The sequence below is a fragment of the Mastigoproctus giganteus genome, chromosome 10 (assembly GCF_048544385.1).
Source record: "Mastigoproctus giganteus isolate SK-2022 chromosome 10, ASM4854438v1, whole genome shotgun sequence".
NCBI lineage: Eukaryota > Metazoa > Arthropoda > Arachnida > Uropygi > Thelyphonidae > Mastigoproctus > Mastigoproctus giganteus.
In genome coordinates this window covers 33,362,098-33,380,107 of record NC_143584.1, presented here as the reverse complement: position 1 = coordinate 33,380,107, position 18,010 = coordinate 33,362,098, and the positions used below count along the sequence as shown (strand labels likewise).

The window sequence follows — 18,010 nt, the reverse complement described above, 5'->3', positions numbered from 1 at the left end:
GATGAAAAACACGAAAAAAAAATCAAAGGAATCCTCTCTGGAGATCGATTACCTCGGCCATGATGTGAAAAGATCCGATAACAGTTCCTTCAGTCGTGACAGGTATCGAATCCGATCAAAGTATTAAAGTTAAATTTACCTTTTGAATTGGTGGAAGTTGCTTATAATGGAAAAACCTATTAAAGAGTAGGAACTGTTCAGAATTGGTTTTTCAGGTGTAGTGGATGAATATCGGCCTGGTTGGTGCAGTCCAACGCGATTAAGTTATTTCGAAGGACTGAAACATTATTTTAGATCGAATTTGTGAAAAATTGGACGTTGGTCAGCAATCCTTCAGTCTCTTTGTGGCCATGTTGCCACATTTGAATTGGATATATCCGGGACTCGAACTCGGAGATCCTACAGCACTCTTCATACAGTCCTGAGTTGAATTTTGCATCTTCGAATCCTGAATGGTATTGAATATTATTTTCCAAGGGATTGTAATATCAAATGAAGACGAATTGTAACTTTTAGACATCTGTCTTTTATCTTCGATGTACTAAAAGTGGGCAATTTTAAACCATGTTCAAAAAGCACGCATTTTAGTTTAACTATTGTGGTGGAAGAGTGATTTTGTACACTCCAAGTCTTCAAAGCGATCGTGAGTGCTTCCAATCACTGAGTAGCTCCATCACCTGATGTATACAATGTATTGTGAGGAGACCTGTCCCTTTTTTTTTGCCACTGGGAAGTTTTCAAGCGACTATCACTCGCTCCCCCATTAGTCAAAACCAGGGCACTCATATGTGACAATGGAGGGTCGTATTGCCATTGTTCGGCGCGCGAGATCAACTTAATGTTACAAGAAAGCATCGATCCCAAAAAAAAAAGAAAAGTATGGGACTTTGAAAAAGGAGTAAAAAATATCACCGCAATTGTAGAAGCGAAAGGCAAAGTAATTCTCCCATCTCTTCAGCTCGATATTGCGAGTTCGAAGATGCGATTCTTGGTATCACCAAGCGAAAAGAAAGAGAAGCGTGGAAAATATTCTTATCACTTTTCTTCTAAAGCGCAGATAATATCAGCTAAAGCTAAGTGACTGTACCGTTCATGTGACTTTACAATCGTCATTAATCAGCCACTGTTCTCCGGCTGCTTCCTCCGGCCAGCCGTTATCAAAAAGTTGGAGAGTCGAACTTACCGGCGGCAGAAATTGATTGCTAGCAATAGTTATAGGTTCTTTCATTCTTTTCTTTATTCTCTCTCTCTCTTTCTGTCTTGTTCAACAAGATCAATAACAACTTTTCAGACCTTATAAAGTTGGTAAAAACTGGGGTGGGTGAATGTGCAGCGAGACGAATTTCTCTACTTTTTCTTCAAGTGCTATTTCACACACCAATTTGTTTCTTTCATAACTCAGCCATTTATGGCTGAAGTCGAACATCCAGTATATTGCATTAGCTGCGAGTACTAGTCCCTCTATGATTGTGGTGGTGGGGAGGGGGGGTGTAAGGGAGAATGATGCACTAAGTAGAGCGAAGATTGCTGAATTTTCTTTTTAAGTTTATGGCAAGATGTAAGGGGTGTCGTGTTACCCTTGAAAACAAGTAAATGAACCCTGTGAGAAAGGATACTGTTCCGAACACCTCCAGTCCACTCCTGCCCGGCTCACGTGCACATAAAGGATGTTGTGGTCGGCAAACTGAGCAACAGCAAAAATACTAAGCGATCTTTCTTAGTAATTAAATATCATGCCTTCGCTACCATTACCTGAGAAGAATGTAAGTGCGTGGAACAGCCCCCTCCCCTCTGTATAAACCCTCCCCTTACCTGGAGACGAAGAGTTTTCATGACAAGATAGTTAATGAGGAGTAAACATTGTTCGCCTCTGTAATGAGTTACCTTCGCGTAGCAATTAGTTGTTACTATGGCAACGTCTTTTGGCACGTTTGGCCATTGTTGAGTTTCTCCTTATTTCTGACTTATGAGATGCGATATTTTTTTCTCAGTTATTGTATATATTCGCCAAATTTATAATTCTTTCATTATAATGTGTTTTAAATGCGGATATTCAAATTATGGTTTTCAGTTTCTGTGGAATGTGAATCGCAGACGATGCTGGCTACCGTGCAGACGAACGCACTCTTCAAGGGGAAAGTTTATGCCAAAGGACGACCTTTGACCTGCAGCGTGGATGTTACAAACAGTCTGGTATTCACCTTACCGATTCCACTCACTGGCCCCGAATGTGGAACGATAACGGAGGTAATTTACGTTTAAAAAATAATGACATTTTTCAAATGGCAATAACCAAAAGACAATTAAAAAAATTGTCTTTTGGTTTCGTTAAAAATCTAATTTTGATTTATTTAGTTTAAACCAAAACAAAAAATAAGATAAACGTGACATTTAATTTATTTTTTTGCTTTATAAATATTTCTGAGGAACTGAGAAATAATTATTTTAGTAGCCAGCGTCTGCGGATATCCTGACTATCTTAATCCCCCAATTTCTACTTTACTTTTCTTACCATCCTTTTGCCAACGCCTCTGATCTCTCTATCGCTCCCACCATCGCCTTTAAATTCCTTGGATTGATTTCATCTGTTGTCTCGGTACAGTTTGATCTCGCTGTCAACTTTCATCGCCTCACTCATTGGAATCGGTGTAGTGTCTCGAGACTTCTTCCTAAGTCGCTCATTTATCTTAATTATCTCTCTATCTATCCCAGCCCGCTATTGGCAGTGCAGTTGGTGAAGTGAATGCGTGGACTTCGATCCACTTCTCTTTCCCATTCTTCGGAACATTGCACATACTTTCTGCAAATCTATGAATAACGCTTTGCCAATTGAGACAGCAGACAGACGCTTTTCCTCGCGACATCTTGAAGCATGACTCACAAAACTACTCCAATTTATTGGGACACACCAACACCATTGTCTTATCAGGTAGAAGATATTACTGGGCGTAGGCTAAAGCTCTTTTTCCATATTTCTAAAATTTATATTTCTCCTCCTTTCCTTCCATCAATATGTCCTCCTCTGCTTCCATAAAATTAATATTTCTTTCTTTAATATCTTCGTAAGTATTTGTAGACAGAACGTGCCTGGAAATGGGTTAAAAAAGAAAACCAATTACCAACGTAATTGTGGCAATTTAATATCGCTGGTTATCTGGCTATCGGAAGAGTGGCAATCGTGGGACACATACGATAATCGAAAGTATTTTATTTCTGTAATGAGGAGAGTTATTAGATCTGGCCTATCTTCTCCCTCACCCGTAATACGTGTTATCGACAAGGACACAAATGACCTGCGTAATTTGAAACACGAATGTTTTTTTATTCTTCTTCTTCTTCTTCCTCACCACAGCCTTCTTCTACAACATGCTGGAATTATGTTTCTCTGCCGATAATCCTTTTGTCTTTGTTTCTGTGGAGCCGCACTTATTTGCTGATCACAGATTTAAGTGGAAATGCCATAAACCCAACGCAATTTCAATCACCCATCTGCGAAGACGCATTACTTTGAAAGATAATTCTCTGGGGCTTTGTGATTGCATGCATTTTTCGACATGGGAAATGGAAATCGGATATTTTAATGAGGGAAAAACACTGTCAGACATTTATTTTCTTTTCGATCTATAAACATTAGCTGCTTTTTATTCAAGTTACAATAAGGAAGTTGAAAGCTCTCTTTATTTGCTGAATATTGGTTCTGTTGTAATTTCTTAAAGAATAAAGATATTGTCTGGGCGACAATATCTTTATTCTTTCTCCTCTCTTCTCTCTCTGTCATACGACCCACCCGCCCCTCCCTCTTCTCTCAATTTACCTCTCGGTTTGGTTCTTTCAACATCCATCTTCATCTCTGTCTTTCTCCATTTTTCCTTATCTTTATTTACCTCTTTCTTTCAATCTTTCCCTCTATCAAGAAAGAGAGATAGAGGGAAAGATCCTGGCTCTTTGCAGGTTAAGGAGGTGACCTTACACTAATTAATCTTGATTAAGATTAATTAATAGAGGTCACTTCCTGGATCAAGAGTTTCGATATGCACCCTATATCATCCACGCAATCCATTTGCTGTCCAAAGAAACAAAATTCTACTTTTCCGACAACTGCACACACCAATTTTTATAAAAAAAAGACACCAGCCTGCAATCCCTATGAGCACTGCTACCAAAACCATGAAAATATCCAATTGCGAGTACTCGATGTCGCAATGAGAGCGAATCCCGGGCAATTCAAAGGGTCCATGACCTCTACGCTGAAGCCGTAGGAGCCAAACTAAACTCGTAAGACCAGTGGCCTACGGGCTGGCAGGAGTCCGTTCTGGAGAGCCAGAACGGACTCCTCTCCGTCCAGTGTGCATGGTTCAGCGAGGAGCAGAAGTGGCAATGATGCTCTGATACACTGTCAAAGTGTAAACTCCACCTAATGATTTCCTCCATCAACTCCAAGCATCCATCAAAGCCTTCCTCTATTGCAAAACCAATTGGATTTCTTTCTCCTAAATTCTGCTGGTCGCTAACTGACGAGGGGCTAGTCTCTCTTGAAGACAAATTACTACATTCAGGACCAATTTCCTTCTAAAGACACTGTAGTAGAAACAACTTCTATCACCATGCAGTACGTACTTGTATCAGCCACCAGAGGGCCAAAAGGGGCCAGAACCACTCCAGCTACTTTCTTTCTATAAAGACTCATTATAAGGCTGGAAGAGGCTGTCTTCATCACAATCTTGACTCTCAGAATTTCTATCTTATAATAATAAGATGGCAGATCATGGGACTGATTGCCATCTCCATTTTCCTGCGTGGAACTTTACAGGACTAAGAATACGCGATCTCTTGACAGCGCACCTGGAATGAAATGGCCAAGAAGACTTGCCCGTGAATGCAAGACAGCAACACAAACTTCTGAAACCAGCCATCGCAAAAGCGCCTCCAGACATCACAATACTGAATCCACCGCCCGCACGCTACAAATATATCAGCCGGTAATGTCACACCTCGCAGTCACGATATTTCTGCGCAAGGTACTCAAGTTCGGATTACGTGCCTCAAGTCATTGCCTCCTTTAAGCTACTCTAGAGCACACGTACTCGACCTGCCCTGTGAACAGCGAAATGGTCGGATGTGCTGTGGATTCTGCAAGGCTCATCTGCAACCACGCACACACGCACTTGCAATTTCCCTCTCGTATCTGAAAAAGCCATCATTTTCAACATTCGCTCGAAACACACAAGAATCAGGGATGGATGATTTGCCTACTTTTGACAGCTCAGCACAAGACTTCATGCGAAGTCTGAAGGAAACCACAGTAAGGTCGCCTCTTAACTACCAGGGAAGATTCCATCATCACATGTGTACAGTAAAAGAGATCTTAGAAATGACGCCCTTTTCAGCTACGAGTGGGAAATTGCACGTGCTGTCTGTTCAGAGTGAAGCAGGAATCAGAAGTCCTCGTGGGTGTGTGGGTAGTTGCAGACGAGCCTTGCACAATCCACAGCACATCCGATCATTTAGCTGTTCGCAGGGCAGGTGAACTAAGTATATAGAGAACGGGGGTCACCCCCGTTCTCTCTCTCTAAGTTTTTCTTTCTCCCAGTCCCTCCATTATTACATCTAATAATAGGAAAGATATTTTCAAAGCATTTATATCCTCTCTCTCAATATCTATCTGTCTTTTCTTCGCTCGGTCGCTAGCTCTCTCTGTCCTCTCTCTCTCTCTCTCTCTCTCTCTCTCTCTCTCTCTCTCTCTCTCTCTCTCTTTCTTCCTACCTTATCTTCTCTCTCTTTCTATCTTCTATTTTCTCTCTCTCTTCTCATCTTGTTTGTCTCTGTTTCTATCCGCTTTCCTTCCTCTCTTTCTATCTTCGTATTCCTCCTCTTTTTATCTTCGTTTCCCCCTCTCTTTCTGTCTATCGCTCTCTTTCTATCTTCATTTCCTCTCTCTCTCTCTCTCTTTCTGTTTTCTCCTGTCCTCTCTCCGAGTATCGTTCTTTCTTTTGTCTTCCTTTCTTTTTTCTGTCTTTCTTTCTTATTTCTCTTTTCTGTCTTCCTTTCCTCTTTCTCTCTTTCTTCTCCATTCCTCTCTCGCTCTTTCTCTCTATCTTCTCCATTCCTCCCTCGCTCGCTCTCTCTCTCTCTCTCTCTCTCTCTCTCTCGTTCTCTTTACCTTCGTTTTCTTCTCTGTCTGTCTGTTTGTTTATCTCTCTCTTTCTATCTTTCATTTCTTCTCTTTCTCTGTCGATCTTTCTTTGTACCTTCCTTTTCCTCTTTATCTCTCTGTCTGTTTATCTTTCTCTGTTTATCCTCGTTTTCTCTATCTGTGTATCTTCTCGTTCCTCTCTATCTGTCTATCTTTCTCTTTATTTTTATTTCTCTCAGTAGGCCAAGCTGTTATTTCAGTTCTATTGTTTTTCTCCATTCACTTTATTTAAAGGTAATTCTTTTCTTGAAAAGACCCAAGTAGACTCCGGAAGGAAAGTAACCTTTCTTTTTTCTTAGTATATTTATAATTAATGCTACTAACTCAACTAATCTTTTAATCGCTTCGCCACCTAGCGGCGCTGCTCACTTCCTTTGGCGGAACGGTAATTCGTGGTAAAGACAAATCCCCGTGGCTAAATGGAGCCACAACGGACACTAACGCCTTTCCACACTAGAGCCTTCATGCTCAAGAATGGAGTCATCTCGAGTGAATCACAACTCTAGCCAACCTGAGAGGCTTCAAACACATATATAGAGCTATGATGTTCCAAACTTTCTGATGATACATTCTCCATCTGCCCAACGTGTGGGCAAGTTGTCATCCTGCTTGATCCAGAAATACCTCAAATCTGTTGTTGGATCACGAAATCCGGAGATCTCTTGATTGAAACAGCCACCTCAAAGATAACGACTTTTGGTGGGTTGCCAGTATCCATCAGTCCCCGTGGCTGTCAAAGATAACGACTTTTGGTGGGTTGCCAGTATCCATCAGTCTTCACAATACCGTAAATTCATCACAGAGTCTCTGAACCACTTACAGTCTCTGAAGCAGAATTAGTTCAGGAACTGAGCAATCAAAAGGTAATCTGATTGAGATGCCACACGAATCATGAATCAAAAATATGAAACCTCAGTCCAACCATATCTACCATTTTAACTTTCAGCACTCCAAATTTGCCATCTACATTAAAAGTTGGTCTTTAAACTGCCGAATTCAACCTTATTTTCAGAATCTTATTCATTGTTTTAAATGCTAGAGATATGGACATTCCCAGCAGGAATGTAGATTTGATGCCACTTGTCCTATTAATGGTTCCAAGGAACACACATGCGCAAATCGCTGAATACAATATTTTGGAAGGAACCTAACTGCAGAAACTGGAAACACTCCATAATACTGGCTCTTCCGAACCCAGTAAAACACCATTCGAATCCAACAGTCCAAATATCTCTTACCAGTTGCCTGTCTGAAATTTTAGTAAGAATAATACATGGTCATCTAATATGGTTTTTAGAAACTGCGAAACTTCTTAACCCCTATCATCATGGTTTCAGGAAAGGCAGATAACCGCTCGCTAGACCTCGTGGTAAAAACAGAATATGACATCCGTAACGCGTTTTTAAGGAGTGAACGTATAGCACTAAATGCTTGGACATCGAAAAGGCCATTGACACGTCTAGGAAATATTGAGTTTTACGTGATCTATATAACTTCGGACTTGAGGCTGTCTACCAACATTTATATAGAATTTTTCATACCAGAGAACCTTCCAAGTATGTTATAATCATATATTCTAGCTCACATCTATACACAGTAAGAATAAGTTCCACAAGGCTTGATACTTGGTCCCATCTTGTTTGCAATCAGAATAAACCACAAGTTACAAGAACTATCAGACTCTGTAGAGACAGATGGTATAACTATATTGTACAGCTCCCAAAATAAGTGTTCAATGGAAAGGTGTTCAATACGTGTTCAGTCTACCAATTGTGCTACCCACGAAGGCTGCAATGACGTGGGGAGCAGACAGTTACACCTGCTAAGTTTATATCGGGCTATGATATGATCGACATGCATCCCAACAACAAATACAACAGGCATCCCAACACTGGAAATCAAGCTTCCAGAAAGACAGACACGAAGGAGTTATCTTAGAAGACTACGTTTTGGGCGCACATGCATACGAGCCACCGCCATGTTCGTTTCATTGTATAACATGTGCTGTTGGACTGCCTACTTTATCAACACCAAGAAATCAAACTATCTTTATCAACACAGCCTCTAATGGATATTCTTGGAGATTTCTTTTCTCTCTCTCTTTCTGAAGTTAATTATTGTTTGGAAGTCAGCCTACAGAGAAGATATTTTCATATCCTTACACTGGAAGGTAGGCTAAGAATCACGAGCCGCTCACCGCAGTGAAATTAAGATGGACTTAATGGTCAAAAAGTTTCTAATACAGAGATTAGTGGCTTGTAATGGAGTGTCACTGGTTCTCTTTCGTTACCCTTTTGTGCGAAGTTTGCTAAACGATTTCAAAATGAATGATTTAGTTAACATTCCAGACATAATTACAAGTCTGTAAAATTAATGACTGCCCAGGAGATCCCCCCCCGGCTCCACTAGCCGCACATTACTGTCTAATGTACTGCTAATGGCGACTCATTTGGAAGGTATTGTTTAAGCCCCCTGACTCTAAGGTGAAGTGCGATAGAGGGAAAACTTTGCGAATGTTTCAGTTTTAATTACAGCCAGCATTAAAATTTCAAGGCGGTGGTTAATTTATGGGTGTTTTTAACAGCCCCGCTGAATAATTAGAGCCTACCCCCACGTCTTAACACAGAAAAGTCATCTCACGAGATCGTTAAGTTTAAGTCAGATGGTGTTAACGCACAACCACACAAGAAAAGGGATTTATGCGGGCACAGAAAGGTAAGATCGCCGTCAAACATCTTTACCTTAACGATCAAGTAACGCTCCTCAACTGCATTCTTATTTGAATAAACTGCGTGCGGTCGAAATACCTTAAATTTATGAAAAAGTGTTTTAGTAACTTCGGTGTCCATTTTATTTATCTTATAACCACAGAAAACCATCAATTGCAGCCCTTCCAGTGGCTGACGTACTTCATTTCTCGGTTGTCATGGAAATAATCTAACAATGTAAACTTCAACGGAAAATTACCATACAATTGTAACAATACGGTAGGTTACCATAAATTGTAACAATGTCGTAAGTTTTGTAACAATACCGTAAGTTACCATATTGTTGTCATCGTGTTAAAAATAAACTAAATTTTTCCACTAGATGGCGGTGTACAGAAAATCTATATAATGTACTTAAAACATTGTATACGCAAACTACGTAGAGATTTTACGATCATCTGACTTTATAAATCACACATACAAACGTATAATGTGCACAAACTAAAAGGAGCTACACAGAGGTGCTTTATCTTATGCATCTGCTTGGGTCAGTTGTCGAATTGCTCACACTTGACCTAGTGTTTCGCTTCACCACTGATGGCAGCCATGGGAGTATGTGTTGGTAAACTTCTGATATCGATCTCGTAGAGTTTCGTATCTTTTCCCACAACGCCACTTCATCTGGAAGAGACCTGCATACATACTACATTCCTTCTCTTATCCGGCATTTATCATTCAACAGCTGAGACAAGCGTGTATATACACTCATCAACTATTTAAAACTCTTCCTAACTTTAGACTGGAAAGTAATTTTGCATAATGTATGGATAATCTCACTGATCGCCCTATTTGAACAAGAGATTATTCTCCCAGTTAACAGAATTTCAAAAAATGCAGAATTTGTTTCGTGTGATTTGAAATTCTTCACAATAATGATTTTTACTTCGGGGAAACGTGGTGAATCATGAAGAATCAGTTTCTATGGCATTTCTGCTTGCAATAAAGAGTATTATTATGGTTTTCTAAATATGCAAAAGATTGCTATTTAAAATCCTATAAATAGTAAGTTATTGCCGCTGCCACGGAAGGATAACTTACCATTTCTAGGATTTAATAATAGCTTACCATTTCTAGGTTTATAACGATAACTTACCATTTCTAGGATTTTAATGATAATTTATAGTTCTAGGATTTTGATGATAACTTACCATTTCTAGGATTCTAAAGATAACTTACCATTTCTAGGATTTTAATAATAATTTACAATTTCTAGGATTTAAAGGATAGCTTACCATTTCTAGGATTTCAATGATAACTTACCATTTCTAGGATTTCAATGATAACTTACCATTTTTAGGATTTTGATGATAACTACCATTTCTTGGATTATAACGATAACTTGCCTTGTCTAGGATTTTAATGATAATTTACATTTCTGGATTTTAATGATAATTCACATTTCTGGATTTTAATGATAACTTACCATTTCTAGGATTTTAATAATAATTTACAATTTCTAGGATTTTAATGATAACTTACCATTTCTAGGATTTCAATGATAACTTACCATTTTTAGGATTTTGATGATAACTTATCATTTCTTGGATTTTAATGATAACTTACCATTTCAATGGTAAGTTATCACACATTCACATTCGGTAGACAGGAGATTACTGTACGTAAGAAATTAAGGCGCCTACGCTTGTTTCTTGATTTTTCAATTATCTGGTATTTGTTTTGATCCGTGTAGCTTAATAATTGGATGGACTGCGCGAGATTTATTTGCAGAGAAAGGCAAATTTCTAGGATTTTAATGATAACTTACCATTTCCAGGATTATAACGATAAGTTATCTTTTCTAGGATTTTAATGATAACTTACCATTTCTAAGCTTTTAATGGTAGCTTACCATTTCTAGGTTTTTAATGATAATTTACGATTTTTAGAATTTTAAGGATAACTTATCATTTCTATTAAATTAAATATAAAACAATATTTGTTAAATATGAAATATATTAAATATAAAACAATTTAAAGTTCATGGAAATTTATTTAATTTTTTAAACTTCATTTTGATTTATGCAATATTTTGATTATATTTCAAAAATACCTCAATTACGCTGTTTGCCAAATAGCAAACAGAAGATTTATTACTTTCAGGAGAATTTCCACAATAATTTTATGTAAATATAGTTCAGTGTGGTCACACGATAGTGCACAAACGTAACTTTAACTTCACACCCAGGTGGGGTCGAGGAAAGACCGTTTCTCCGTGTAACCTCTGACAGAGGTTGCATGACGGAACCTCTGACTATCCATCCACGAAGGAAATTATTTAGGTGCAGCTTTAATCGCTATAATTCTCGTATATAAACCCCTTTATTGTGGACTTTGTGGTGTTATTTTTCCTTGGGGATGTTTACCTGGTGTTATTGGAGAGACACCCATCGTGGAAGAGGTATGCTGAGGCGGAGGTCGTACTGCGGCAAGTCGGGGAAGGTTCGATAGTCGTGAGAAGCATTTAAATAAGTTTACTTGATTTTTTTCGTTTCTCATCTGTCCATCTATCTATTTTCTTTCCGGCAGCCAAACACATCATTACGAAGGTGATCTGGACTGCAAAAAATACTTAAGACAAAATGTTTCCTTATCTGCTTTTTGGAGAAAAGCCAAGAAGCTTTAATTAGGTTGTACCGTAAGAGAATATGTTTCTTTTTTTTTCCAGCATCAACTAATGGCCTTTCCTTACTTGATACCATAACGCAATTAATTAGTTTTTAAACTCTGGTGATCTAATGATTATAACGCGTGTGCTTCCCGACACCAGTGTGATGGTTTAGTTAGCGAATAATAGTGTAGCGGAAGTTCCTTAATAGGATGAGGCAATTTTCATGGTGCAATACACCCTTGTTAGGCTTGCATCGTCCGACAAGGTTGAAAAAATTTGAGAGATTCACTGTCAAATACGTCAAAAAAAAAAATATATATATATTATAAAATAATAGAGAAAAGTTTGAGAACATATTTTTAAAATATCAAAAGGAAATGATAATTAAATCACCATTTCTAGGATTATAAGGATAACTTACAATTTCAAGGATTATAAGGATAACTTACAATTTCTAGGATTTTAAGGATAACGCATCATTTTTAGGATTTTAAGGATAACGTAAAATTTCTAGGATTTTAAGGATAACTTATCATTTCTAGGATTATAAGGATAACTTATCATTTCTAGGATTATAAGGATAACTTACTAGGATTTTAAGGATAGCTTATCATTTCTAGGATAACTTATACATTAATCGAAATAAGTAAAGCATTAATTCTCTGTACAAGGTAATATTTAAATATAAAACAATACCAAGACGAAAAAAATCATTCCCTGGCATTTATTGCTGTGAAAGGAATTTGTCATTCGCCAATGTAGCGCTTTATTTAGTTTGGTAGGACAAATTAAAATATTAAAATAATAAAAAAATACATATAAACAAATAAATATCAGAATTAACACGAAATTTTTAAAATATCAAAATAAAACTTTTTTCCGTACATTAAAACTCCCACAATAAAACTGATTTTCAAGAAAAATCTTAATCAATGCGAACCCATCAGCTAATTTCTCTTTTAAAATGTATCCCTCAAAGACCATTGTAGAATTCCAGGTTCAATGTACTGCCCATCCAGTCGTTAACTGGAGGCTAAGTAATTCGAGGCCAATGTCTGTTGGGGGTCGTGAAACCAAATTAACACTTGGTGTTCCACCCTTATGGCTTCTCCCTCGGCGAATTCGATTTTCTGGGGTGCCTAACTGACCGTGCACTCCATAGACACATGCGCGACTTGTGAGAAATCGCCAAAATCTCAGTTAACTCCCCGTCTTTCCTGCGCCTTCAGCTATTTAACTTGGTCAATCCCTTGTCCCCACGGTAAGTCTACTTCATTAGCGTCCGGACCTGGTATGAATGGCGATAGCGCCGTTGTATCGCGAAAGACACCCTCCGTGGTATACTCTCCACTCTAATTTTATGCTTTCTTTCTTGGCAGGAAGAAGGCAAGTTCTCAAACGTGCTTGTCATCCAGAGCAACGACCATGTCGTCACCGCTATGGACAAGGCTATAGGAGTCCACTGTTCCTACGACATCGGTAATAAAACTGAAGAGACTTTGCTGAACATCACGTAAGTTGCTTAATCCCCAGATAATTAAGACACCCATCTCACATTCGGTAGACAGGAGCTTACTGTACGTAAGAAATTAAGGCGCCTACGCTTGTTTCTTGATTTTTCAATTATCTGGTATTTGTTTTGATCCGTGTAGCTTAATAATTGGATGGACTGCGCGAGATTTATTTCCAGAGAAAGGCAAATTTGGATGAATCTTGTTTCTTTGAGAATTTAGAGAGCATCAACAGTTTCATTGATTACACCGCGAGATAAAAGATTTCTTTCTTAAGAAAAATAAAAATCCTTCGCTGCTTGATAGACTCGAGGACAGTTTATTGACTGCTAATATCCAACTGGAAATCCTGACAAGGAATTAGTTAATGAAATTTATAAGACTCAGCCAAATTATCAAGATGATCGGAAATTTACAAGTTTTCGATTATCTTTGGTAATTTGACTTAAGCATTTTAATTAGAGCGAATATCGCAGAGTTTTAAACAAAAAAATAAATAATAAAATAGGTGATATTTGTACAAATATATATCAGGGGGTGTTCGTAAAGTTGTGGGACTAGTGCCACACTTTCTACATCAATGTTGGTATCATTGAGGTAGAGAAATCTGTCTTCAACTGCCAAAAGAGAGCAAGAGAAGGAAATTCGAAAAATATTTGATGAAGAATTTGCCAGTACCATTAATGAAGGTTCAGATTCTTATAGTGCTTGTTGTAGGAGGGTTTTAGGAGCATCAGCGATTAAGGCCATATTGCTCACTATATACTGTTTGTAAATTATGTGTTCTGTGGTCGATTTTCTGTTTTCTGGACGAAAAATCCGAGTCTCCGGGAGAAAAACCATGCTGCCCTCGAAGGAGACCGACTAACTCAGCCAAGTTGTGATAAAGGTCCTTAAAAATGTAGGGAGGATGGCTATTCTATTAACTGTGTGCTACCCATGAGAGTGTGCAGATTCTGTTACTACTACGCCGGGGCTCTCCAATTTTAAATCATCTTTGAACAGAAGAAGTGGGTGGGTGTACTTAAAAAATCTGAATTAAACCGCGCTTAAAAATCACGCAAGTTGCAGATGCTTTCATGAAGACTATGGACGAAGGGGACTTACTCCTCTTTGGTGGTCCTTGTCAGACAGTATACAGGGGACAATATAGCCCTGGTTGCTGATGCTCCTAAAATCTTACAACACCAACAATCATTCTTCTTTGATGACTTTGTTGTGGACTAATTGATTAGAGAATGGCAAATTGGAATGGAAAAAAAAAATCCGAGCTTTCGAAGGAGAGAAACCGTGCAGTCCTCTTTCCTGGCTACTAATTCGGTTAGGGTGTGAAAAAAATTGTCATAAAAGTTGCTCATAAGAGTAACATTTTTGGGGATTTAATCAGATATCTAAAAGGAGACTGGCTGTGGTGTATAAGGCTTTAAAGGGTTGAATAAAATGAATGAGGAAGGTCTATTCTCTCTTGTAGGAGATACAAGAACCAGGAGATAAAAATATTTTTTTTTTTGCATCCTTTAGCCGAATTGGTATTAAACACCATTACCAAACAGAAAAATCTCATTAATGACAATGACAGCACAGCAGGATGTTGGTAAAGGAATATGTTTTACAAAAGAGCTTGGATGCAAAGAATAATATTGACCTAGCATGTTTAGATTTCATTAAGGCTTCTGACACCGTGTCACGTGAATGCTTTTTTTTATAAATTGGAACAAGGTCCGTTTTCTCTTTTTTTGGATATTTGTTGACGACATTGATGAGGTCAAGCAGGTTTCAAAGATTGCTGATTATACAAAAGTTGGGAAGGTTCTGAAAAGTGATACTTCAGTATTTTAAGTAAGGGGCGTACTATGTGATGAAAAATGGGAGTAGGCATTTCATATTCCATGCTGTGGAGTGCAGTTTGTAAACATCCTAAAATGGATCTCCAATAGAAATGGACTCATTATGTATACGGCATATTTTGTGCAGGAACTGTCATCAACTTGTCCGTGAAGAAAATCATATTAAAGATCGGAGATACCACAGTGATCTGAGTTTACCGATTCTCACAGAAATCTTAGAGAATCTGGAACCTTCGTACAGTACCATCTCGCTAGCAACTAGAGCTACACCATCCTCTCAGAAGAGGGTGATATTTTTTGAGTAAGTAGTTGGTAATTTCTTCATCAGCGTTCACAGAACCTTCCAAATCTTTCATGAAGGAAATTCTCCGTGAGGGAAATATTTTCTAATAAGGTATGGTGTGTGTGTTGCGGAACATGCCTTCAGGTCCATCCTGGCCATTTTGCTATAAGTCCCTTGAGGGTACGAGACCTTGAATATTGTACGAGGATTTGGAGCTCTAGTGTTACGATGGATATCGATACGTTGAGAAACGTTCAACGAAGATCAGTGATTGAGAACACACAAGTACTCCTACAGAGAGGAACTTCGGTCTTCTGGGATGCGCTGTATCTGTGGGGGATATCACTGAAGTATTTTTATGGTCTCGAAAAAGCTTGAGTAAAATAAATAATAAGGATATCTTCATCCCGCATGCGGTACAAACTGGAGGACAATCACTTAAATTGAGGAAGGATAGCAGCATACTACAAGAAATTTAAGTGTTTTATCATTTGCTGGAATTAATTAGCATCTAATTTCGTACTACTGAAGAATTTGCGTAAATTTAAAGAAGGGTTGGAAGGATACCTGGATGAATTCAGACGACTTTTATAAAGATTAATGATAAATAATCCTAACTTACTTGCAGCAGTTTGCCTATGTTATAAAGTATTCTCGGACAACAAGAAGAATTTATATAAGTGCCTAGAAAGCAATTTTAATATGATGTAGGATCACTTCTTTCCTTTAATTTCATCAGCCCACGAAGCGTGGTAATGTCCGTAGCCAGGTGGCCAGGAGCAGCAGTGCGTAGCACACGCTTCTTGATTAGACCGGGGTTCGAGCCCGTGACCACCAAATACGGAGGGTGCGGAAAGGTCAGGGAATGACCACCGCATATCCCCGGAGCAATATGGCCTTAGTTGCTAATGCTCCTAAAAAACCAAAAACAACAACAAAGGTCAGCATCTAGACGGGCCCAAATCCATAAGATCAATAGTCCTACGCCTCTGACTTCCATGTTCTTTGGGAACTTTGAAGAATAGAACCGTTCTTTGGGAGTTCTGTTGGAGATGGGATGTTGTACAATATTCACCATGTTTGGTTGAAAGTCGACATCCGGATTTCTTGTTTTTTGATGGCACGTCTGAGATTCTTTTGGAAGGTGTTTCAGCATCAAACCCGCTTGAAGTGGCGAAGAAAATGAACCTTGAAAGTCCAAGGGTGCGAGTCCAAGATCTTTGGAAATTCTTGAGAATCTCCATCTTCGTATTTAAAATTGAAATCGGTATTCTAAATGAGGAGAAAAAGAAAAATGTACTGCCAATATTTCAGAGTACAATATTACCTCCAAAATGATCCTTTCTTCGCCTCCATGGAGAGATAAATGAGTTTATTACGGATGATAAATGTCGGAATTACTCCGAGTATTCCGAACTAAATTAATATCGTTTATAACAGATGTCGCTTCGGTCGATTTTGTATCCAAAGTTATTATCATTAATATATTCCACTAGATTGGCCTTATCTTCTTAGACCGGTGTTTATTAACTGTACGAGGCTATTCTTTGGAATAATCTCTATATTCGTACACCCTATTTATTTTTGCAGCTGAATAGAAAAAGCGAATTAATTATGCAGGCGTGATTTAGCCAGAAGCCAACAAATGGCATTTTTTTCCGTCTTTAGGAGAAAATTAATTTGGGCATACACACACAATGGCTACAACTTATCAGACTAGATTTTCTTCCAAACGGATAATGATACAAGAAGAAGAATTCTGCTCATTAAAATAGCTTCTACGATGTTTGCGCTTATTAATTTTTGCAGAAAAGGGTCTAAGCTAGCAAAAAAAATGCTTCGGTTGGTTGTGTCTTCCAAGAATATGGTCTGAAGACGAGCAAAAAACATCATGACTTAGTTTTCCATTAAAACATCGCTTTTTAGCCTAGAGAGAGAAAAATTACATTTCACAAAGAATTTGAGTCTTCTTAAGAAGAAAGAGTGTTTAATCAGAAGCTAAAGAAATCTGCAGAGAAGGTCAGAGGATGATATCAAATTTATTTGGAAGAATTTCTTTTTTTCCTTTTAGTGAAAATCGAGGCCAAGTTTCATTTTAAAGTTTGGAGATTAATTATTTGTTTTGCTGCGAGTCTCTTTGACACATCAGGAAAAAAGAAATAAATTTAGCATAATCTGGTACAGTCACTAATGAAAGCCTTAATGATCCATGAACGTGTTATTATGGCATCCGGGATACTGACAACGTCATGCACGGTACACTGATGCCATTAAAACGAAACTTCGTTAAAAGGTTTTTTTTTTTTAAAAGCTATTGTTCCTTTTGAGATAGCAGAAAACCAAATTCTCTAATGTCGTTTTATTTTTGCCATTATTTCAGAAATTAATGACAATAAAATGAAGGATATTTTTGTAAAATGCAAATATAAAATCACAAATTTTAATTCTCGCAAAACCACGTGATAAAACACGTGACTCTGGCCCTTTCGGTGCAGGCCCTTTCATATGCAGTGTATGATGTATTTTATAATGGCTTGTAAAACTTTCTTTACTTATATTTGAAACTTTACGATTTCTTCCCCATCTAGTGATCCAAATTCCAGCGATCACTCGAGAGGATCACCAAGTCTGCCTGATCTATCTCTGCACATCGTTGACATGAAGGGAGAAGAGAGGGATACTGTTTCTTTAGGAGAACTGTTGAGAGTTCAAGTGCGCATGTCTGATGAAGGTAGTTTTCCACGGTTTTTTTTTTAACTCCAAATTTTGACTTTTGTTTCGATACTAGTAAGTTTATCTA

General features: G+C 38.1%; 1 protein-coding gene across 1 annotated transcript in view; it reads left to right on the top strand.

The window, feature by feature from the left end:
* Nucleotides 1-18,010, top strand: part of LOC150078959 (uncharacterized) — a 125,474-nt gene that overhangs the window by 83,873 nt on the left and 23,591 nt on the right. The window contains exons 9-11 of the mRNA XM_090382902.1: nucleotides 2,072-2,247; nucleotides 12,949-13,082; nucleotides 17,799-17,941. Of these exons, the coding sequence (XP_090239028.1) occupies nucleotides 2,072-2,247; nucleotides 12,949-13,082; nucleotides 17,799-17,941 (453 nt within the window). The remainder of the gene's footprint in view (nucleotides 1-2,071; nucleotides 2,248-12,948; nucleotides 13,083-17,798; nucleotides 17,942-18,010) is intronic.